Raw genomic sequence first — 25,203 nt, forward strand, 5'->3', positions numbered from 1 at the left:
AGAGCTCTTACAGAGAATTACAGCATCAGCCTCCATCTGTCCTCAGACACTCATTAAAACACATCTGTCTGTTTGATGCAACTCAGGGAACGAACTCAGGGCCGACACGGGGCCGACACGGGGCCAACACGGGACCAACTCAGGAGCAACTGAGGGCCAACATGGGGCCAACACGGGGCCAACACGGGGCCGACACGGGGCCGACAGGGGGCCAACTCATGAGCAACATGGGGCCAAGTCAGGGCCATTTATGTCCGTCCATTACTGTGTCATACACGTGATTGGTTCTGTTCAGGGTTTGCCTATGGGTCAAATGAAATGGTAGGAGGACAGCTAAGTAACAGCACTCCATAAAGAAACTCAAAACTGGGGTTCCATCATCACTGTGATGAGGCTGTAGATGCAAGAAATCATCATGTTTACGTTTTTTGTTTGTTTTTATGTTTGCTTTGTTTTTGTATTGCTTTTTTAGGCATTTGGGGGATTTTTAGCCCCTCATTAGACAGAAACAGTGAAGAGATGATACGAGACAAGGGAAGAGAGAGATGCAACAACCAGATCACAGGGATGGATGCTAAAATGCTAAACTAAGATGTTGAACATGCCACACATTCTACCTGTTAAATATTAGCATGTTAGCATCATCATATTCATGTGTACTCCTCTGAAGGATTTGACGGTTTGTCAGCTTCAATATGTGGTTTTAACTTTCCAACATAATAATCACCAAGACATCAAAAACAAAAGCAAAACATCGAAAGTGCTGATGAAAAATAAAAAAATAACTGTCTCTCTCTGTCCTACCGTTTCAGGGAAATGTTTGTGCTGCTGCATGAATGTACAAATAACTGTGTATTTTTGAGTGTGTGTGTGTGTGTGTGTGTGTGTGTGTGTGTGCACAAAGGTACATGTCATGTAACACACACATGCCACACACGAAAATCAGTTTCATGTTCAATGGCCTCTATTCATGCAAGCTGATGCTTTCCTCTCCCTGGTTTATTTTCTCAACAGCTGCTGTCTGTCTGTCTGTCTGTCTGTCTGTCTGTCTGTCTGTCTGTCTGTCTCTGTCTCTGTCTGCCTGTCTGTCTGTCTCTGTCTCTGTCTCTGTCTCTGTCTGCCTGTCTGTCTGTCTCTGTCTCTGTCTCTGTCTGCCTGTCTGTCTCTCCTCTGGTCCGATGTTTTGTTTTGTTTTGAATCAGTCGAAGGGTTGACTGAGCGCTGTGCTGTCCAGTCCACCACTGGAGAATCAACGCCTTGCTTAAGGGAACCTTAACGGCAGGCAAGAGGACAAAAAAAAGAGCAAAATAAAAGAGAGCAGCACAGGGAAGAGAGGAACATGTAAAAGCTTTCTCAGTCCTCTGGACAGTTCAAAGAACAGATGATGAGGAGGAAGAGGTGAGAGGAGGACAGTAAGACTGGAGATATACGTCTATGTGTTCACGTAAACAACAGCTGCGTCATTAACAACTGTTCACACGTTTGTCCATGAACTTTGATGGTACTGGAGGATTCCACTCAAGGCCAAACAGGAGAAGTCAGACCATCTATAACTTTCACATTTGCATAATGTAAACAAACATTTAAGGTTACTATCACGAAAATTCATGGCAGACAAGGTGACAGCGGCGCCATCGCAGATGTATGGATGTCCTCTAAATTAAGCACGACGTCCTGTACCTTTGAATCTTTAACAAAGACCCCGATAGTGTCGAAGACAGCTGTTCATCTGTTGTACTGATGACTAAAGCTGGAGAGCCTGGTGTCCATCCAAGACTCCGATCCAATCCAAGAGAGTCACCAAACATGGTTTATGAAAATGAACCAGCTGATGATGATGATGATGGTTTTTTACGCCCTGGTCCTACAAGGACGACATGAAGAATGAGCGTGACTCCACGAGTCTCTGAAGCAGAGAATCACAGCCTTTAGAGGAAAGAGAGGACCCCAAACAAGCAACCACACCGATGAGATGAGGCTGTTTGATGCAATGTTTGCAGCCGATTGGCATCCAGAAAGAAAAATGTAGGCAAGAGGAAAAGTCGCAGCAGTACAACAGTACACCACAGACCAGTGCACAAAACTTCAAGGTAATCCAACAAATACATGAGATGTCTCACTCTGAAGAAGAATGGCTAAAACACACAAAGAGAAGGAGAAGGAAGACAAAAAGAGGAGGCCGAGAGGAAAGAGGAGGTGAGCGAAGAGGAAAAGGAGGAAGACAAACTGAGGAAGATAAGGAAAGAAGATGACATAAGAGAAAACAACAAGAATTACAAGCTTAAAGACAAGGAGGAGAAGAAGAAGAAAAAGACAAAGAGCAAGAAGAAGAACAAAGAGAAGAAGCAGGAGAAGGAGGAGGGAGTAATGAAGGAGTGAAAACACTGTACTGTACTTCACTATAACTACTGTATGTTTCCAGCAGTCAGTCACTGCACAGAGAGCAGGTTTTACTGCAAGGCTGTATCCATGGCAACGAGACAGAACAATAATTATGGGATAAGTCGAGGATGATCATTTCGTTGTGTGTGTGTGTGTGTGTGTGTGTGTGTGTGTGTGTGTGTGTGTGTGTGTGTGTTCATGTGTCTTGGTGTGTGTGTCGAACAAAGGTCAAAGCACGATTGTAAGTTCATTATGTAATAAATGGTTGGGTTGTTGATGTTGTACGCATCTGTTTGGCATGTCCACACACACACACACACACACACACACACACACACACACACACACACATACACACACACACACACACTACAGAGTCTGCTGCAGCCAATCATATACCAGCAACCCAGCAGAAAACAGACACTCAACAACACTCAGCAGAGGAAACGAGAGAGGAGGGGAGGAGACGAGACAGGATACACTGCAAAAAACAAGCTGTCAAAACAAGAAAAAGGCACTAAAACGAGAGAAATATGACTTAAAATAAGCAAGAGAAAGAAGAAAGGAGCAGAAAACGGAGAGAGTCAAGTAACAAATACTTCTCCTCCACGGTTTCCTTCTGTGACGACTCGTCTAAAACAGATGTTTGGCCTGTGAGACTCTCTTCTTGTGTATAAAACGTAGCTGTTAACACACTTGATTTTGTTTTTCAGGACGCGTTTAAAAAGAGTGTTTATCGATCGTTCCCTGAAATGGCCACCGGGGGCACTGTGTGCCGATGTGCAGTCGTTGATGGGGGACATAAACCAAAGCCGTGTTGGAGGCTCTCAGCCTCGGGAAAGCCCCTCTGCCTCCAACAAATATCTAATGTCTCCTCGGCAGATGTTGAGGAGCGATAACATTAGACAGACTGCACCGCCGGGGCAGACGGTTACGCACTATTACGCTGGATAGACTTCTACCGATGGTTCCTGGGCAGATGTAAAAAGCAATAAGATTAGACAGAGTCTGCCACCAACTGTCAAATGGACTATAACGTCAGATCACAGGCCGTGGGGAGACACGAGGCCCGGATGAGAGGGGGGAGGTGACAGAACTAACTGCCCTTTTTGCTAATTCTCCAAGTTTGTTTGTTTGTTTGTTTGAATTGAAGAGCTGGAGGTGAAGTCTGACTCAGAGGAAGTCTTCAGTGCACAGTTCACAGGCAGCGTCTCTGAGTGACAGGCAGCAGGAGATGAAGGCTGGGTCTGAGACTTTCCTGCCAAACACCGTCATTATGTTCGGTGACTTTCTGCACTTTCTGTAGGTCTGGGATTGAAGAGGTGGCGGTGCGAACGCCGCTGTAGGTGTGCTGGAGAAGCCCAAATGCATGAATCTGTTTTTATGTGTCTCTGGTTCTTTCCAGATGCCTCTTTTCTTCTTTGACTGTGTTTCCATCCACATGCTTTTATGTGCATTTTCAACATAAGCAAACATGTTTTCACACTGACGCACATGAAACACGCGAGTTCAACGTCAATCATCGCTTCCTGTGAAGAGCCAAAAACATCAGATCTGTGTGGAGCGATGAGGAGGCTGTACCCTTCCTCACATTCAGAAATGTCTGATTTCCATCATGTTTTCCATCGTTTGAGCTTTGACTGGAGCTCTTTCTATGTATCACACACAACAATAAGATTTGCTGCCAGCATTCAAAATGTCTGTCAGCATATTGAAATTTAGGTATAACTGAATAGTTTAAGTTCCCTCATTTGTCTGTTTCTGCCCAGGCCTTTATTTGAAACTGATCCATGAAAAACAGGCCTTCACTTCTCATTTATTCCACTTTGTCAGCAGCTAATTCCAGTCAGCCCATCTTTGATCTGTGCTAAGCTACTGTAAACTCCACACTTCCTTCAGATATTTCACATTAAAAGCCTACCAGAAGGTCAAAGGACATAATCCTTCAATGGAAAACATCTGGTGGGAGTGTTGCGTTTTATTTACCGTGGATTTACTGTGAATGATGATTAGAATTCCTCAGTGAGCCACAGCAGTCTGTCTGTCAAAGGAGAAACTCAAAGCAGCAGAGCAATGAAGTCTGATCACTTTGACGTTGTTGCTGCTGTGGAAATGTGCACTAAACATATTTTTCCACATCAGCCATGCAGTACAGGTGATCACACACCCCAAATGTTTGCCTTCATTTGTACTAAAACTAGGAAAGACCAGGCAAGAAAAAGAAATCTCAGCACTACCTGTTATTATGAGACAGGAAGTGACCTACAAGCGATGAGACAAACACCCAGCCACGACCCTGAGGTCAGCACATCCTCACCTCACGCTGCTCTGCATCAACATGCACCGCCAGTGAATGCTGCCATCGAACACAACTCTCTAAAACGCACAGAGAAATAACTTGTGCTGTATCACAGGGCACCTGCGTCCTCACCTGAGTCGGCGCTGTACATGTAGACGAACCTGGTCCAGCAGAAGTGCTCCAGCAGGGCCATGAGGGGCTCCTGAAGCTGGGGCCGCAGCTGCAGGACAAACTGGTTGTTGGTCTGAACTGGGAAGGACGGCGTGACGAAGCAGACGTGCAGAGAGCCGCAGAAAGACATCAGCATGTTGACCGTCCGCCGGTCGTACAGACCCATGATGGCGTACACGCCCTTTGAGAACTGGGAGCAGACTGGGAAGATGGAGGAGGAAGAAAAGAGGATTATTACAACAGAGCTCAGGGTTTCATCAGTCTGAACTGATATACGTTTGGAGTGTGTGCCACTTTACTCAGTGTAAAATATGACCAAGGCTTTTCTCATTGATGTCAAACAGGTTAGAGCTTTCCCTGCTTTTTTTTTTTTCAATTGATTGATTAATGTACTGAAATGCCACGGGGTAGTCTTCTAATGTCTTGTTTTGTCAAACAAAACTTCAAAGATATTGATGTAAAAAGGTAAAACGCAGGAGCTGGAGTCTGGAAATGTTTTACACTTCTGCTTCAAAATGACTTCGAGGTGGAACAGCTGGACTCCAAGGCTGCTCCAAACAAACAAGGAGCAGCATACCATTAGCGTGTTGGCTCAGTTAGCTGCACAGCTAGCGGCGCTATTAGCTAACAAAAACTATTCACATGGTCATCGTGGCAAACATGAATGATGTTTAAACTGCACAGAAAGAACAGCCATTACAGTAAATATTCTGATTGGTGCTTAAATGTACAGAGAAAACGTATTTCTTCTGTGTCTGCAGCTCATTGTTCATATCTTTGCTTACGCGAGACTCGATTTGATACCATAAAATCTCACGTGTGGCTGAACATGTTGACCTTTCTGTCGTCACCATAGTCGCAGGTCTCTGAACACTTTGATGGTCACGTGATAAACCTTCATGACATCAGCAGTCAGAGACCTTCATTCTGACACCAACATCTGGCCAATCACTACATTTACTTCACCTCAACTGGAAAAGACCAAAAACTAATTCTGGACCTCAACTTCTATCCAACCGCTTGTTTTCTTATAATGAGCATTAGAGCCTCACACAGCCGCTAGCTGAGGCTTTAGACTGTCAGTGTGTTTCACACTGTGTTCACCTAATAATTATAAGAAAACACAAGCAAAACACAAAACTCCTACAGAGCTGGGACTGTCATGACTTTCTCAAACACACTTTCACTGCAGTCAGTGCAGTGCTGCCAGTTTCTCTGGAGCACAACGAGGGCACAAGTGTTAAAAAAGTACAGTACACTGCACCACAAACCTTTTCATGTGTATCTGGGCTTTTATTAAAGTGCTAGATATTGCTACTGAATTAACAGGCTAGAAGCTGTCATCAGTCTGGCACACTGCTCACCCATGGAGCAATGTTTCTGCTATCGTAGGGTCACGTGCTACCTAAAATGAATTACAGGATCAGTGGAAATGAATCCATTTGTCATCAAACACAGCTGCAAGCATGGCAAGAGTCAGAGCACGCAGCAAGCTGAAGATCAAAATGAGGACACGGAGATGGAACGAGGCTGCAGGTGGTCGTAGTTACAAAAAAGAAAAGTTGCCAGCCATGAAAGAAAAAAGAGGAACATTTGTGACATGAAAACACAGCGAGGACCGCTGTTCTCCACCGCTGAGCTGCTCACTGTCATCACTGTGCTGCTGTGACCTGTGTGTTTAACGCCCACCTGCAAACTCCATTTCACACCTCCTCATACCTTTTCTCTGCCTCGTGTGTCAGGATGCACCTCCTCTATCCTCCGCCCTCTCTTTCACCTTCTATCCAACTCCTCTCTGTAAACAGTAGCACTTGTCTTTTTGTCTGTCTTGTTTTCAAGCTCCAATTTCTTTGTTCGCCCTAAAATCCAGGTCACCAAACAAAGCAAAGTAAAACACAGGTCACGTATTACCCTGTGTCTTCTTCAATCACACTGTACTACATAAACTCCTCGTCTGTCACAAAGCAAAGAAAGGTGTCTGTGACGTGGCTCTCACAGGTAAACGCTGAATAAAAACACACACACGTATTTACACACAGAGTCAAGAGGAGTTGGTTCAAACACATTCCAGTGTTCAGAGTGCTGACTCCCTCGTAGCTTGTTTGTCATGTTAATGACAGCTGGGATTCATGATTTTTTTAAATACATTTCTTCTGGGCAGACGGTGACATTCAAGCTTTTGTATTTACTCCAAACGCTGACGTCTCCGTCATTTTGTCACATTTTTAGGTTGCTTTTCTTCTGCATCTTAATCAGCTGCGCTCTGTCTCTCTTTAAAACAACATGCACACTGTCATTTGTCCTGCACGTTCACCGTTTTATCTGCTTTTGTCTACTCTGCAATCTGTGCACAACACACAACAGCGAAATCTCCACTTGGTAATAAGCTAACAGATGATAAAGTGCTCTTATCTTCATGGCAGACAGACATAATTTCAGCTGCTGACTTATCTGCTGCAGTGTAGCTGATAAAGTTTCCTGTTTCACACAAAAGGCCTCCACATGGTAAATCCCCGTACACACAATGGCTTTAATCAAATTACTCGTCATGCAGGGCTCCTTCACAGTCAGGGATTAAGTCTTAAGACAAAATAATACTCACTGCTGAGGCACCACAAGTCATTCAGTGAATCACTGTCTTATTTTATGGTCTTCTGGGCACAATCCGATTTAGACTGTATAAAAACATGTCCGAATTATCTGTGTCATCACCCGGAAAATCCTCATTTGGACAAAAAGAGGTGAAGCCTGAGTGGAGCTGAGGAGAATTAAGCAACTGACATCCAGCACAGCTTGGGTGAGACATCTGTACTCCAAGCAAACACCTCAAAACATACTCCTTTTTCAGGCTCAGTGATCTCTTGATTTAACCTGATCAAGATCCCAATGGCAGTTCACCGCCGCTCCTGTTTTATCATCGGAAACCTTCAGTGTGAGGTTGGCCAGAGTGTGATGCTTCAGTAAAGTTCCTGAGGTGCCTTCATTAGACAGGTCACAGTAGGGAGGGGTATGATGTTTGGGGGATAATAGTATCATATGTATGTGGCCCATGAGGATGCCCTGAGGTCCCAAAATAAGAAGCGTTCATCGTGTGAGGAGGACAGATGTACTCAACAAAGTTCAATCTGCCTATTAAAGGTTCCTGAAATGGAAACAGTTTGAGCTTCGCAAATCTCATGATAGCCTGGACCATCTGTGCTGCTTTAGTCCAGATGGATCAACAGACATTGGGGTGCCAAGCCCCAAACACCGAAGAGGTAAAACCATCCACCAAGACACTCACTAGAAGTGCTATTCAGAGCTAACGGTCTCCCAGTTTACACCAGTCCAGCTGCCGGCAGTAAGAGGCCCATAAACTGGTTTTAGGATTGAGAAGAATTAACAGACATGGAGAAGTTGAAACTTATGACATGTTCAACAAATCAAATACCAATAAATCAGTATTAGATCAGCCACATACAGCACGTGCTGACAGCCGTCCTCGTCTTGTGTGTGTGTGTCCTTGGTGCAGATCCCCGTCGGCCAGCGCTAACATGCTAACAACAAACCAGGTCCCTCTGAGCAGGCTAGCACTGGAAATAACAATTCCCTCTGGGGCCATGCTATCATGCTAACAATAGACATCTGCCTTGGGGTGAATGCTATCATGCTAACGAGGTATCTGTCTCTTAGCATTAGCGCTGCTGTCCCACTGGGATGACAGGCCGCTCCTTCGTCAAAGAGGGTCAGGCAGCGAAGACTCCACAGATGTTGTGAGCCTTGGGAGTCTTTGTGCTTATTTGTGTTTAGGTCAACAACATCCCCATGATGGGGGTCCAGATGTATATACAGCCTATGGGATGGATGAAGTAATGAAGTGATGTCAAATTAATGTTATGAACACATGAGCTGCTCTTCTTCTGTATCAATGAGCTGTGTGCACTCTCCTCCTACATCTCACTCTTTTTACTCCATCTTTATTACTTGAATTAGCGGACTGAATCTGAATTATGACTTAGCTTATATCAGTGAAGGTAAGTCGACTTAGGACACCGTGCACAGCTGCATCATGTCATCCACACTTCTGTCTGTGTTCCTGTTGCTATTTCCTGGTTCTTCCACAGAAAGGTGTCATTTTTAAACTTTCCTACAAAATTCAGCTATTTGAACAAATCTGAGATTAAGGCGATTCAAAGGTTTGAAACAAGGCTCGACCGCTGGAAAGCTCTTTTCAACTCACTGTAAGTGGTACTACACAAGCAGATTCCCTCTGCTTCCAGTCTAAACACACCCCGGACAAACACAGCGAACACCGACAGGATCTTTCTTTTGTCTCTGGACAGACAAATAAACTGGCCAACACGCTGAAATGCTTCTTTAAGTGACGGCGTTTCAGTTCTTGGAGCTTTTAAATCTTGCTGTTTAGTTTGGTTGACTGGTTCAAAATGGAAATCTGAACAACCACAGTTCCATGACAACTGGGAAACACCACTCACTGAGAAAGATCATGTGATTTGTCGGACAGCTCCAGAACAGCTCAGTGGAAATAAACAATTTAAATAAACAAGAATAAAATACACACAACGAACCAAATGATTGTGTTCTCTTGGAGGTACATATCTGCCGCGTCCAATTAATGCCAGAAATCAATAAATAATGATCCACTTAGTCGTGAGGTCACTGATGAATAAATAATCACACCATCTGTCATCATCACTGATGTTTACATCTGATGACTGACAGAGTTACAACACACCATCCCATTTAACAATGAATATCAACAGAAACAAACGTTCAACAAGGACACTGATGGGAACATCGCAGAGACTGAGCCGACCTCTCCTCGCCCCACCGAGGGTCCTCGAGTCAGACATCTCGCTCCTCGCCACCTGAGGCTTTTAGACAGAGCTTTATTTAAACACAGCCCAGAGACGGCGCAGAGCGCCACGGGGCGCACAGCTGAGACCGAATCTGCCCAGAGAGCTGTTCATCCTCCTGACACATCGTCCATCTATCCATACCGAGACCCGTCTGTCCATGACAGACAGTAATCAAGCAAAGGTTGCTCAGCTGAAGGGTATTGGCAGGTGACTGCGATGACGTCTATGAACCCGAGGCTTTCGCTGTCATCATCCACCGCTGCGTCCATTCACCACGACCCACAGCTCAACTGTTTACGCTCCTCCGCTGAACAGACGAGACAGGACGCCCGGAGACACACATCCCACGATCAGGTCACTGTTTCACTCCGTCGTTCTGTATTCCCGTCACTTAGCCGACACTTTTAGCTGACGCTTTCCCAGAATGACATGCAGTCAGGTCAGAAACAGAATGAGCTGTGATCCCAGCTACAAACACTGGATAGTGACATTTATATTTGCTGTTTGTTTTGTGTGAAGTGACGTACGTGTGAGTGTAGCGCTGGATTCAGCTTGAAGCCTGTGATCGCTGGCAGTACAAGCAGCCAAAAAAGGGGAAGTCAAAGGTCACAGACTGTACACAATGCACCTTTTCACTGTTAGTTCACATTCTGAGAGTTTCTGACTCGGGCGTCCCGGCTGCCTCATGTTTGAAGATCCTGCCTACGTCACCCATCACGTCCCCTCATCCCTCTAAGCTCTCTACTGTACACACAAAGCCTGGCAGGGAAGCACACCAGCAGCCATTACTGCGCTGACTCCTCATTAATGCCATAATGTATGTACCAGATGGCACTTTCAATCACTTTTGCCAAGAAATCTGTCCAGAAAAACCCTTTAGTACCTCACTCACCAGATGCAGTCTATGCCGCCATTAAAGGTCCCATATTATGAAAAACCGACTTTTTCTGGGATTTGGGGTGTTATTTTGTGTCTGTGGTGCTACCACACGCATACAAAGTGTGAAATAAGACCGTCCGTGCTTTTTTGAGTAAGATACGGATTTGTGAAAGCACCCTTCCAACCGAGCCATTGGAGTTCCGGGAGTACTGTTGCGTAACAAGTCCGGATATTTGCATGCTCCCACCCACCAGCCACCACCCCTACTCCTCTCCTTGGCGTCTCTCCACCCACCAGATACGTTACCTTCTCACAGATCTGCGATGTCGCTATCGAATGCACCGTGTTAGGAATCATGTCGAGCTGCCACACACAGTGTTCTGTTGGTGGCTGTAAAGACGAGCACAAATCGCTCCATCGGCTCCCAGCCGCAGAGGACAGAAGAGCGGCGTGAATTGAATTTCTGAAGGCAACGTCCCCACTACAGTTGGCAAAAACCTGCTGGTGTGTGCTAACCACTTCGAGGCTGACTGTTCCGCCAAGCCCGGTCAGTACGAGGCAGGATTAGCTGGGAGACTTTCTCTAAAGGAGGGCTCACTTCCAGCTTTGCGTGGATTACGTGCAGACGAGGGACATGTAAGTATACAAATAATTAGCTGTCTGTTTCTTGAGTAGATTAGCGCGAACTCTTGCGTGTTGTAGCGTGTGTGTTTTGCCATTGAGAACGATGTCAGGCTAACCGCTAGCTTCGAGACTACGACTCCAGCCATCACAGGTTAGCTCGCTGCCACCGTAGCTTTTGGTCCATCACACCACGTTTCTGATCTTGCAAATGAGTGAATACATGTTCGAAGGAGATGCCAGCATTCACAAATATTAAGCTGTGTTCATTTTGCAGTTTAACACGAATTAACCAAGAAGTGCTTTGCGACATAGCACAAGCAAACGCTAACCGCTAGCTTCTAGTTCGCAATTAGCATGGTCTCCATATGCAAACCCAGTGACCCGGTCCGTCAAGCGATACATACACAGACGCTCCGCAGGGCCTAAGCTTCAAGAATTTATGAAAATAATGCATTTGGAAACGTTTTCTAAACTGGAGTATGTTAGAAAAGCCCAGGGCAAAACGAGTGTATGGTTGAGACTGCTACATCCCAGCCCACACTCCAAGCATTTTTTCTTTTATTTTTACGCTGTGTATAGCTGTTGGCATAGCTATTCATGTAAGATAAGGTTGATGTCACTTCTCTCTTTTTATATAGGCCAGTGGATCATTACAGTTACCTGCTACTGATCAAGTGTAGCAGTGAGCTGTTGCAGCCTTTAGTGCTTGAATTTACACTATAACAGTGCCGTCATGTTTTACTCCAAAGTATGCCCTGTTATCATAACAATATACTGTTGTTACAGCTGTCCAGGCTACTGTGTCCTGCAAGGACTACTGTTGTTATGCACTTCAGTACAACGAGAATACTGATAGAGGACAAGCGACCACATCATCAGGAGATCCTCTTTTCAAACTGAGCTTTCCAAAGTCCATGAACGGAGACAGCCAAACCAGTGAAGACTAACCACATTCGTAAGTGTGAACTCCTTTTTTTTATTTACTCAAAGAACAAACATTTATATTGTACATGACAAAAAGACACAAAGTACCACACGTCAGTACTTTCAACACAATAAATAAACCAAAAAAAATACACACTTAAATACCTGAGAAACAACAAAATGCAAAGTGCAAACTCACTATATTTGCAGTTGCTGAATGATCTAATAAATGATACTAATGATTCACTTTTTCCTGTGTGTCTGTGTATTGCACAGGTTATATTGATGATTTGATGGACATGATCACGGAGAGGATCTTTGTCGACCCATCATCATACAGAGCTGAGATTCTGAAGATAAACATCCTGCTGGACGTGTCGTCGGGGGGGGGGGGGGGGGGGGGTCTTCCCTGGGCATCAGGAAACTCCCAACGTCAATCTGCATGATGGGATGACTGCTCGAATCTTCTGCCCAAGGAAGCTCCGGCACCAGCTCACAAAACTCATTGGCTGGATACCTGTAACGACTGAGAAAATTTGAACATTATGTTAGTCAACAGGTTCTATAATGTCAACATCTGTATTCACATTTTTCTAATATGGATTCAGAATCCTTCACTTGTACTGTATTTCCATGTACAAATATTCATGACTGCAGTAAATAAATATTTATTTATCTGTAAAATGTTTCATGTGAAGAAATGTATAATATATAGCATTTGCTAAGGAAAAACCTGGTTATATGGTCAAGATAAAATATGACTGACTATATTTAGTTTATTATGGTGTATGAACAGTGAAGTTGGTTATTATAGATGAAACTCACTGCTCTGTCCCCCATAGCGGTAAAGGGGCGTATTCAGCCCTGTAAGTGTTGTATGCGTTCTGCAGCGAGAACACATTTAGACAAACAGGTTCTAAACCTGGATGGTTGATCATGCATGGAGGCCTTTCATCCAACTGCTGCAGCCTTGTTGTAACCTATTATTCATAACATAAGGTGAGTATCTGCCGTGGCATGTTATCTGCAATCATACACTATGATCATACTGTAAGTGCAGGTAAAGATACTGTGACCTGTGGCACCTCCTGGCAGCATTTGTTCTCAGGCTGCATTGTTGCACGATTTCCACATAAGCGCTGATACGAACAAGTAAAAAAAAAAATCATGCATGTATAAAGCTAAAGAAATACGAAACCTTGCATATCAACATTTGAATTTGATTTGAATGTGTGTGCTCTAGCTAGCTACTTTTTCTCAGCCTGAGGTGAATGGTCAGTAGTGCTGCTCAGCAGTGTCGCCTGTGTGTGCTCTGCCCGTTCATGTGTAAATGAGACGGAGCGCTGAAACTAACAGCGCAGTTAGACCGGTCAATGTCTCAGCAACCCAGTGATTACTAGAAACCCCCTCCTCTTTATGTAAACAAGCAGGACCTTCCGACTCCGCTTTCATATGATACCAGGCTTGTGTGGTTTGTGTGATGTGGTGAAATCAGCAGACGCGCAAAAGTGGACATACGCTATTTCCGTGTTTTCGTCACATACGCATTTATTGCGGTATGAATTATGTTTTGTTTGGGTGGCAATCCTTGGTAGAGGCTTTTAGCTGAGTTTCTCCCCGTCAATCTGGTATGCTACAAGTTAGGATTGGTGCTTCCTAGCGTGAGCATTGACCGTCTGAACTGCGGGCCTCTCACGCTGCCACCTGTACAGGCCGTGTTGAAGAGAAAAAGATAGAAAGATGTATTTTGACTAACCTTTCAGGAGCGTCCTGCTGAATTCTCTGAGGTTCTGTAGGAGCCTTCCCTCCTTCAGGATCCGATCCAGGTTCGAACATGTACGGTTGAACTACTGAAGAACTCGGTCTATTCACTACCGTCATGTCCGCTACTTTCGCACGGGCAGAGCTACGTGAGTCTACGCTCTCCCCGTTACCACGGTGACATGGGTGGGACAGCAGCAGCTCATTTGCATTTAAAGCTACAGACACCAGAAACGGCACATTCTGAAAGGGGCTGAAAAAGAAGGATATAGAGGGGGGCAAGAATCTTTTCCTAAAAGCTATTTCCAGCAAACAGCATCAAAAACATGTTTTATGGAAATCATAGACCTATGTAACTTATTGAAAAATTGTCATAATATGTCACCTTTAAAGTGTTCGAAATCCTTGTCGCCATGGAAAACAACAACCTCCAAGCTAGCCACCTGTGTGCAAAGGTTAGCCTCACCCCTCAACTAAGATTTGTGCTACATTTCAATGGAAAGCTGGCTAATGTCATGTCGGAACAGGAAAAGGAAAAGCACAAACTGCTGACACACATTCTGTTGTCTGACACGTCACAGCGTGCTGGAGGATTTCCCCTCAGTTTATCAGCACAGCATCAAACGACGACCACAAACTATCTGCACACAGTCTCTTCTCATGCTGGATTTAAGTCCTGACTCACAGACAAACTGTATTTCCAGGTCTGCAGGTCAGAGGGGTCGACAACTGGACCTTCTACTCCAATAAAAAGAGGAGATTGGAGGTTTGTATTGAAACGACTGTGCACCCGTCTCAACCTCAGGCTCTAATTAATGTGTTTAGTAGCGATGCTGAATAATAGATTAAATGGCTGCCTTCCTCAGGGTGATACACCATTCATACACACGCACATACACACACAAATCATAACGAGCGAACACATACACATGCTGATTCACACACAAACACATATAGTACACAACCATGCACACACAGACACAAGCACACACACACATACACACACACATTGAGTCTAAAGTCATTTAGGCTGCTGCTGCCTCGCAGGCATCAATGCAATAATCTCCTGCTGAGCATGCAGCTCTGACACACACACACACACACACACACACACACACACACACACACACACACACACACACAGAAATAAGTGTTTTCCCCTCAACTGCAGCAGGTTCAAACCTCGTCTGTCTGCTCAGCGTCTCAGTCGCCTTCCTGTCTACATTTACACTTTGGTCGTCCACAGAGGTTTACCCACAATTCACTCCAGAGGCAACAAATCAGCTGTGTGTAACAACTGCACAAACCACTCTCCAGCCAAACCACAACTCCTGTGACGAATTCAAGCAAAGGCAGCTGCTGTTATTTAGCATGAGAAGAAGATGTTCACCTGAGAGTCGAGCAGCTTTCTGAACTCAAGCAGCAGCTGAGCGGGGCTGAAAACACAACCTGACGACACCATACAGCTATCGGTCCGCTCAGTGGACAAAAGAGTCTTCATGTGCTGACACATCAGCTACATGTGAAAGGAACAAAGGAGAGCTGAAGTTAACGCTCCTGTCTGGACTCAGTTCTTGGTCCTTCAAAGCTTTCACCATCCATAGCTGTGACAGTTTGGAGCGACTGTTAGAAGGTTTATTAAAACCGCTGGACGTCCTTTCCTCTGAAGTTTCACGTGAAGCGATGATGGCGGCAGCAGATCACAGCTGGATCAGCGGCCGCTGGCTTTATTAGCTGACTTTTGATGAATTTCTGTCTGCACAGGCGTGCGCTGTGCTAACACTAGTAAAGGCACACGGTTATCAGTGTAACAGCGGCGGTGCTTTCTCTCTGATGTTGAACAAACACCATTCTGTATTGATGCTGCGTGCTGTGTCCTGCTCAGAGGTACAAAAACCATTTCTGCAGGCAGAACACGACAACTGGCACTGATTTGTCACGAATCAGAAAAAAAAAAAATGTAAAACTTGGCAATGACACCTGAGTATAACCTGAGCTGCAGCGTCCAATCAGTAACTGACATCCAACAAGTGGGTTAAACGGTTGGTCAAAGACGTCCGTGAAGGCTGTTCTTGCGTGTCCTCGCTCATGGCTCCTAAAAGATTTCTCCTCGCTCCTCGGAGCAGAAATCAGGGCTTTAAGACGACTGCAGGAAATATGAAACAACAAACACGAGTGACATTTCGGTAGTCATGTGACTTTTACATCTTGTCATGTGGCGATCATGTGACTTCTCTGTGTGTATTTCCTGCGTTCTTTCCGGAGTTTTTTTTTTTTTTTACAGCTGACCAAACGCCTCGCTGACTGTGTGACTGTAATGGTCCAGTGATTTTAACAAACTCTTTACTCGACTGTGAATCTCTTACTGATCCAAACTTACTCTCGGCACAGCTTACAATGACTAGACTGTCTGAATACTCAGAATTAAACTGAGAGCAGCTACAAAAACCATCAACATCTAACCAGACATGAAGCTGAGCAACCAGACGCAGTCCAGGACCCAGACAGCACTGATCACGTTCCTGGAGGAATGACTTGTTGTAGTGCACGACAGGACTGCAGCGCTGCAATGTACATGTGCTGCTTTTGATGTATTCAGCATAAAATCTGGGTTATAGACACTGTAAAGGGCAGCCTGAGCTTAAGGTCTGCATCTGCCCTGCTGACGCGTCCTTGAGTAGGACACTGAAATCTTTCCAGCTCAGGGGTTGACCTCTGACCTCTCTGACGCGGCTCCCTACAGGAGGCCGCTAAATAATCTCACAGGATTCAACATTCAAATCCCACCACACAGCTGCTGGAGTCCAACAATTAGCATTTATTTCATGTGTTTTAAACATCAAAACTATTTTCTGGCCTCAATTATTTCTCGGTGGAATTAAAATAAAACAACTTTAGAACAGAAACAAACCCTGCAGTTCATTTCCTCCCTTTGGTGAATGAAGTCCCTCTCTCCTGACTGTGGCTCTGACATCTGATCTCGCTTCTGTTTTGTCCGACAAGAAACTACATTTTAAGATTAATTAAAGATAATCCCTTTTTCTCTGCTGCTGGCCCTCGTAGCTGAACGCCGGCTCTTCCTTTATGTCATTATTTGCCAGACTGTGTTGTTGAAGATAAACGTCCTTCCAGGCGGTACATGCAACGCTCTTTTTTAACACTGCACTTTATCCTCATTTCACATTTGAGGCATTCAACTGAGCGTGTAACTACAAGTGAGTCCTCAAGGGCAAAAATGTCACCAGCAAACCGAATGCTCTCCCTCTCTGTTTCTCTCTCGTCTCGTTCCACCCGGGCTTCCTGCCTAAATGTCTCCAACACGACGTGATGGTTATTTTTTTATTTCATACACCAATAAACAATGAATAACACAAACTACAGGGTGGGGGACAGTCTTGTCCTATCCTTCTGTTGTCTCAGTCTGTAGGCTCCTGATAAGAGAAGTCCTGGCAGCAAAACAGAAGAGAAACACCATTTAATTTCCCCTCCGTCTCCCTCCTCCTCCTCCTCCTCCTCCTCCTCCTCCCACCTTCATCTGAATCCCTGGGAGGGCGGTGAGTTAAAATGTTGGTTAGCTGGCTTGCATGCAACTGCTGCCTAGTGGATAGAGTTTATATTTAAGATGCAAACTTAAAGGGTTGAGGACACGGGGGATTTCTTAATTTAGTATTTTTTAAGGAACAGTCAGCATTTGTCTTTGCACAGCATGCCATCTATTTTCAGGATAACTTAGACTATGTAGGGGCATCCTTTGACATGTCAACGGTACGTCACATGTTCAGAGGGTGTTTTAACACAATTTCAAGTTATTTGTATTTTTTTGTCCACTGATGGTTGAATACAAACCTGCTAAGGTTTGTGTTGTCAGTTGTCATGTTGGTCAATCCACCACTTTGGTCCAGACTGAAATAATATCTCAACAACTATAGGACGGATTGGCATGAAGTTTTGTTGGAACATTGGCCAAGCTTCTATTCAGACTTAAAGTTTTAAGGGAATTTCCAGCAAACCATCAAAACGAAAAGCAAATTAATGCATGTTTCTATCCACTACTGTTATGGGAGTATTAGGAGTTGTTAATAAAGACATACAAAGTCTTAGGCTTCACTATCAGATGTCGTATCAGCCAGTCTTTATCGCTGCACTACACAGCTAATGCAGTGAAAACTGGTGACAGACAACTGAGGACGAACATGATGAATGCCTGAATATTCAACCTAATTCAGCTACTCCTACGTGTTTTCAGCATGTGGCTATTCCAGGGCTCTGTGTGCTCCCCCTCTGACAAAATCCAGACCACTGCTGAGCTTCACTGACAGTCACTACCAAAAAGTGCATTTTGATGTGTAGTAAGTGTGTGTGCATGTGTTCAGACCTGTAGGAGGAGCAGCTCAGAGGCAGAGCCACAGCGATAACCTAACAGACCGATGAGGCCAAACAAAATTACAGCATCTCTTCTACAGTAACACAAATTCTTCACTTTGTCTTTGCCTTTATTCAACAGTACAGCTGAAGGAGTCTGAGGAAAGGGAGAGAGAGGTGACGACATGCAGCAAAGGGCCTCAGCTTGGAATCAAAGGTGGGCCGCTGCATTAGGACACAGCCTCAGTCCATGGGATGAGTTCTACCAGGTGAACTGCCAGAGAGGCCGACGTCCATCACTGCTTGCATTTAAACTGAAGCACGTGTGTACGTGTAAAACCCAGCAGGGAATCCAGTCAGTTCCACAGGCCCGCAGTCGTACAGTCCTCAACACTCTAACGAGCCATTTAACAGCCTGAAAAATTACCTGAACCCCCCCCCCAAAAAAAGAAACTTTAATTTTCTGTGCTGTGGGGACTTTTCCTCCTCTTCATTCATGTCTGCTGACGGATGGATTTTCTGCTGCTCAGTCCAAACCTATTACTTCAGACTGGATAAAAAAGCAATATTTTGTCATGAAATGGTCCCGTCCTGGATTTAATGTGCAGCAGGGTGTGAGTCCATGAAGCCATCAGCAGAGCTAACACGGGGTCACACTCAGGCTAGAGATCCATTCAAAACCTTGTTACATGCTCTATTAGACTGAGATGCTCGCTCTACCTCCCTGTTTCTCTTCCTCTGCCTGTCCCGATTCAATTCATTGCACTTCTATTCAGTCCACCTCCATTCAATTCAGTCTGATTTGCTGGCATGAATGCTACATCGTGTCGCGCTGCCAGCGTGGCCGACTCCATAACAAGATGTGTTTATTGTTGCAGAAGCACATTCATTAGCCTCCAGACTCCACTCTCTCTCTTGCCTCCTCTCCTCTGGTGGTTACAGTGACTCCAAAGGTCATGACCTCCATGCTCATTGTACCTCTGCGTCTTCTCTCAACCTCAGGAGTCGGCTTTTGGTGGACGTACATTAACGGCGCGCTCTGGCTCAATACTGGAACCATTTCAAAAACTGGTGTCCCCATCAGTCGCCTAGATACAACAACACAGGAAAACGGGGTCCACTATCACAGATATTTGGCCAAAATGTCTCGCATTTGTCCGGGACATAGCAGTCTTCCAGGACAAATGAGCCAGCACCCACTGGAAGCTCTGCACACAACGTCACTTTCAATGTAGGTCAAGCTGATACGAGCGATGCAACAACACGTTACATGACATTAGTTTATGTATTCTGCATTGTGTAGGTATGTTAGTAGCATGTTTCTCCTTGTGTTTGGTTTGACTCTTTTACGGACATAATGCCGAACAACAGATACTCAAATGGCTTGAACCTGTATATTTTGGCCAGTTCTGACACCGCGGGTTTGGAGCAGCTGGGCTGTGAACAGCAGGCTGAGCTGACTGCTCTGTATACCTAAGCATCCACCCGACCTCCCCAATTTCTCTCCACATTTAACACTCAACATCTGACCACAAGAAGGCGCTGGAAAACAAACACTGGCTGTTTAAAAGCGTCTGAACAAACAACTAATGTTGTTGTTTATCTAGTGCAAACAGACCCCCAATAAGTGACATGTCTCTAAGCTTGAAACGTCTCAAAGTGTCAGCTCCAAAACACTCTCTCATTGAAGGATAGAAAAATACAAACTGGAAATGTTAGATAATAAACAACAACACTGGCGCTTAATAAGCATAAATAAAGGAGAGGAAACTAAACAGCGTGTGTGCAGTGTCTGCAAAATATTAGTGAGAGAAAACACTGAGTTAAAGAACACAGAAAGGCAATGTCAAAAGCATGAAATATGCAAATGAGACTAATCTTGTGGACCAATGTGAGAACGTAAGCAAACATTTGGTAAATATGAGAAAATGAGGAAATAAAGGAAGAAGACAGTTCAAAGTGTCCAGACAGAGACACAGAAATCCTCTGAGGTTCAGTCCTCCAATGAAAACACAAGAGTCTGACAGCGCCGAGACACATCACAGGTGAGTCACTGACCGCCTGTCGCACCGCCTGTCTGTCTGTGTGTCTGTCTGATGATGATGATGATGATGATGATGGCTCAGACACACAGCTGGCTCTGCAGTATCTGTGCGTGATTCTATATAATGAATATGACTGCGGGACACAAACAGCCAGAACAAAAGCAGAAAGTCACGAGTGCTTTAGTTTTGAGCGCCGATGTCGACTGCAATATTCTGCACTCAGTATTTGAGAATGTGTTAGCGTCAAAGTCACTTCTGAAAATTTAACAGAAACAAAAGTTTTGCTTTTTCTCTGAGATGTCTGGAGCTGCTGCAAAGACGTCCAACAATCAGCAAAGCCGGCCTGTTGGCTGGTCCTCCAGACTGAAACACCTCGACAACTGTTGGATGGATTAGCATGAACCTTTGTGCAAAGTTCTTATCTAAACTCAGCAAATCCCAGATTAATTTCCAGAAATCAGCAGAGGACACCACGAATGAATGATGTTTCCTTCCACTCCTGCTGTGTGTCATTGGTCGATGGAGAGGAACAGCAGGTGGAGCTAATTCTCCAGTCATTAAGCCTCTGCCGAAGAAGAGGACATGACGAGATGACAAAAGATGATGACTCTTCATAGAGCTGAAGGGATTAGCGGATCAGCCAATCAGTCAATCAGCAGAAAATTAATGAGCAACTTTTTTGATAATTGTATTTGCTGCTTTTCTCTGTTTTCTGTTATTATAAATCTAAATGTTTATCTGCTGGAGAATTGGTCAGACAAAACAAGCAATTTGAAGACTTCAGATTTAAGAAACTATGATGGACGGTTTAACTACTCTGAACATTGAACGGATTTATCAACTAAACTGCTGAATAATCAATAATGAACATGATCCTTAGGTGCAGTCCCAACTCTTACACGTGTACTTTCTCGCAGCTAAAACTCTACGTCAGTTTGTCAATAATTACTGAAAATACTGTCAAGTATGTTGACATGAGAGAAAGCCAACGACACCCTTCACCACTTGGGTTCAGCATCTTGCCCAAGGATACTCTGACATGTAGACTGCCGAGGGATCGAACCAGCGACCTTCTCATAAGTGGACGACCGCTGTACCTCCAGAGCCACCGCTGCCATTGCTACATAACAAACCAAACAGTGTGTCGGGTGAGGTTTAATGCCTACTGTGTTTCCTGCAGCAGCTGCAGCAGATGTTGTTGTTGTTGTTGTCACAGTTGAGCAGCAGAAATGCAGCTGCAGGTTTTTCCATGAAGCTCACGGTTCATTTCATTCATATGATGTATGTGTGCAGAGCTCCCTCGTGGTGTTTGGCTGCCCTCCCACCATCAGCCTGCACAGATGCATCCAACTGTTCGTACTGTATGCTGTGTACTACTACTGTGTATTTACTGAACACTGACATCATCAAGTCCACTATCGTTCTCATCTTTCTCTAGTTTTATTTCAAATCCCCGTCTGGATACTATTCATTCATCATTCAGACATTAATCGCGAAATCATCTCCATATGTATTCCTTTGATGCGTCACAGTTACTGTTACCTTCACATGCACAAAGGATTCACAGGAAACTGCAGCATGCACTTGAGCATCACTGCCTGTTTACTAAAAGCTCTCTTATATCAGCGCTGTGTTAAGTTTCTATTCATTCCTTCTGCTGCTCCTTCACACTGAAACTGCTCAACTGGCAAAGCACCCGGCGCCCTTTATTCTGAGGCAGCCAAAGGAAAGTCTCTGTCACTGAGGTTTTATCGTGGTGCTGCGTGGATACCTCCTGAAAGGCCAACTTCACCATAGCACAAACTGACATGGATACTGGGCAGCTTTAAAAATACAACAGCACAATATCTACAAACACACAACGAACAATCCTGATAAATATCCCTCATGAGTCACACTGAGAGGGACAACTTACATTTGAAAGTCTTGCCAGTGTTCTCTGGTTGACAAACTATACAGGAGAGACACTACAGATTAGTTTAGGATTATGATTTCCTACCATGTAATGAGTTCATATGTCGAGGTTCTGGTGATATACATGCAGGACAACGACAGGTGGATTAGGATTACATGAACCAGTTCACCTCCACCTTAAAAACGCAAGATAAGACGCTCTAGCCATTACTTCCAGTACCACAGGCGTCGTCCAGTCAACCAGGACTGGAATCAGTGGGGTTATAATTTCAATAAACTGCGGAGATTAGTGTCAAACAAATGAACTGTTTGAAGAATTCAACACCTGCATACAGAGTGTCTCAGAAGAACAAAGAGTTTGTAATGGAGAGATAAAACAAATGGCATCCATCTAATGTTAAATCTCAGGAACCAACACCAAAATCTGACTACAGCAATAAACGGGCCGATATGATCAATTCACAAACACAGAAAATGGTTCTTCCTCGTCTCTGACTGACTGACACTTCCCATCAGTTCAGGTGGAGCGCTGAGATCAATCCTGTTCCTCCCAATGACTGACAAAAATGATTTTCTTTTGTCTTTTTTACCTTTAGATGGAGACTGATCTCTGCTGTCGCTGTTCATTTCTCCCGAGGAGGGTTTAGCAGAGACAGATAAGAACAGAAGAATACCATTTACTTCAGAGGAGATAATGAAAAGACAATAGTGAGCAGAAGCAAGATTTCCTGTGGGCTACAAAATGTCTGACAAGATTAATGCGACACACTGAACTGTCTTGACTTCAGCTCCAGATGTTGGAGCTTCAGGAGAATCCAGGTTGCATAAAGACATTAAGCTAATTAAGCACAAAATGTTAACACACCACAACAACAAACCCTCTCACATGCACTGCTGTTCACTAGCTTCTACTGTCATTGAGCTAGAGTCAGTAGAGACGAAAACAGCTAATAAGTGAACCACGTCTGTTGACCTGAGAACAATACTCTCACATCTATACAGCACATCTGCAGCTGGAGCCAGCAGTCGCTTCCTTTAGAAGTGATTGCAGGTTTTTTATTGGTACCACTGGACAGAGCCAAGCTAGCTGCTTCCCCCTGCTTCCAGCCTTTGTGTGCAGCTAAGCTAACTGGCTACCAGCTGTAGCTTCAACTTTACAGTATTTACACCAAACATGGGAGCGGCATCAAACTTCTCATCCAATTCTCTACAATAAAGCCAAAAAGTGTAATTCTCAGATGTCAGATTATTGCTTTGATATTAAAAGCTTCCACACAGTCCTTTTTTTTTTTATTTTGTTGATTTCCACGTCCTGACCGTAGCTGTATCATCACGTCAGACCAGCTGTCAGTCCTGCCCCTCGTCGTCATTGAGACTAATTCCTGATAAAAGTGACTCTGAGCTCAGCCTGAGCTGCCTGTATAAAGCTGAAGCGTCAGATGCAGCGGCTCTGAGGACCGAGTCTCTGCTCTCAGAGAAATATTTGTTTTGGTTCTTCAGATGCAGCCATGCTGCTCTGCTCCGACTGTAGAAGTTTGTCTCACAGGAGGCAGAGCTCAGTCTGTTTTACATTTCACACAACAACAGACGGGGGAGAAAACAACAGACAGAGGGGAGAGGGGAGAGGGGAGAGGGGGAGTTTCAGAGTAGGAGACTGAGGAGGAGCGGGGGGGTGACAGAAAGTGAGGGGGGAGGCAGGTCTTCTTAGCTCACATCATTTACAGTAAGTGTGTCCAACCTCCTGTTTTAGACCCAAACTGCACATGAAAATCATATGTATAGATACACATAGTAAAAAAAGCTTTCAGGCCAAAGTGTAAGTGGAAAACTGGATGGATTAAAAAAAATAAAGACACAGATTTAGTGAATAAATGCACATGAAACAAAGTGACTGAAACATCACTCATCACTTCCAAAGCGTCACATCTGTGGAGCGAGTCTGTGACCTTCCTCACATTCATACATGAAACTGACAGAAATGTCTGATTTCATCTAATGACACCATCTCACTATGTCCTCTTCTTCTGCATCAGCGTTTTATCCCCATCAACCAATGAACTCGTGTCCACACAACAGGACAGAAACAAGCATTCATTCATTCATTCATTCAAACAGTGAAGATGGATAGAAACGTGACTAATGTCTGGAACAAAACATCTACTCAACAAACATTTCTATGGCTATAAAGACAGCTGCCGACAGGAAATGATGTCAGCTTCAGCTCCAGTCTGTTATCTCACTGTCTCGAGCATCAACACAAGACCAGAGTTTATTCTGATCAACTTCAATCACTACTAGACACTTTCCTCAAGTTTATGAGGAGCAGAGCATCAAGGAGAGAGGACAGGACAGGACAGGAGGACAAATGGACTGTGAGACAGACACAGAAATGAAGACAAATAGCTTCACAGGAGAAGACAGCATGAAAAGGCCAAACGAGAGAGAGACAGACAGGGGGACAGACAGAGACAGACAGGTGGACAGACAGACAGAGAAAGACAGGTGGACAGACAGACACAGAAAGACAGGTGGACAGACAGAGACAGACAGGTGGACAGACAGATGGATAAAAAAAGACAGACCGAGAAACAGACAGATGGACAGACAGAGACAGACAGGTGGACAGACAGACAGAGACAGACAGGGGGACAGACAGATGGATAAAAAAAGACAGACCGAGAAACAGACAGATGGACAGACAGAGACAGACAGGTGGACAGACAGACAGACAGAGACAAACAGACAGACAGATGGATAGACAGACAGAGAGACAGACAGGTGGACAGACAGAGACAGAAAGAGACAGACAGGTGGACAGACAGAGACAGACAGAGAAACAGACAGGTGGACAGACAGACAGGTGGACAGTCAGAGACAGACAGGTGGACAGACAGAGACAGACAGACAGGTGGACAGACAGAGACAGACAGAGAAACAGACAGGTGGACAGACAGAGACAGACAGACAGGTGGACAGACAGAGA

General features: G+C 44.6%; 1 protein-coding gene and 1 long non-coding RNA gene across 6 annotated transcripts in view; one reads left to right on the top strand and one right to left on the bottom strand.

Moving 5' to 3' along the window:
- LOC143332454 (glutamate receptor 1-like) overlaps window positions 1–25,203 on the bottom strand; it is a 74,765-nt gene that overhangs the window by 40,675 nt on the left and 8,887 nt on the right. For all 5 annotated transcript variants that reach the window (XR_013078221.1, XM_076749916.1, XM_076749917.1 and 2 more), the window contains exon 3: window positions 4,814–5,053. Coding sequence is in view for 4 of the 5 variants with exons in the window: in XM_076749916.1 (XP_076606031.1) it covers window positions 4,814–5,053 (240 nt within the window). In the remaining variant the exon portion in view is untranslated. The remainder of the gene's footprint in view (window positions 1–4,813; window positions 5,054–25,203) is intronic.
- LOC143332455 (uncharacterized) lies at window positions 10,674–12,466 on the top strand. The gene is made up of 3 exons (XR_013078222.1): window positions 10,674–11,226; window positions 12,001–12,169; window positions 12,415–12,466. It is a non-coding gene; the product is annotated as an uncharacterized LOC143332455 (long non-coding RNA).

The sequence above is a fragment of the Chaetodon auriga genome, chromosome 15, assembly GCF_051107435.1.
Source record: "Chaetodon auriga isolate fChaAug3 chromosome 15, fChaAug3.hap1, whole genome shotgun sequence".
In the NCBI taxonomy this organism is placed as follows: Eukaryota; Metazoa; Chordata; class Actinopteri; order Chaetodontiformes; family Chaetodontidae; genus Chaetodon; species Chaetodon auriga.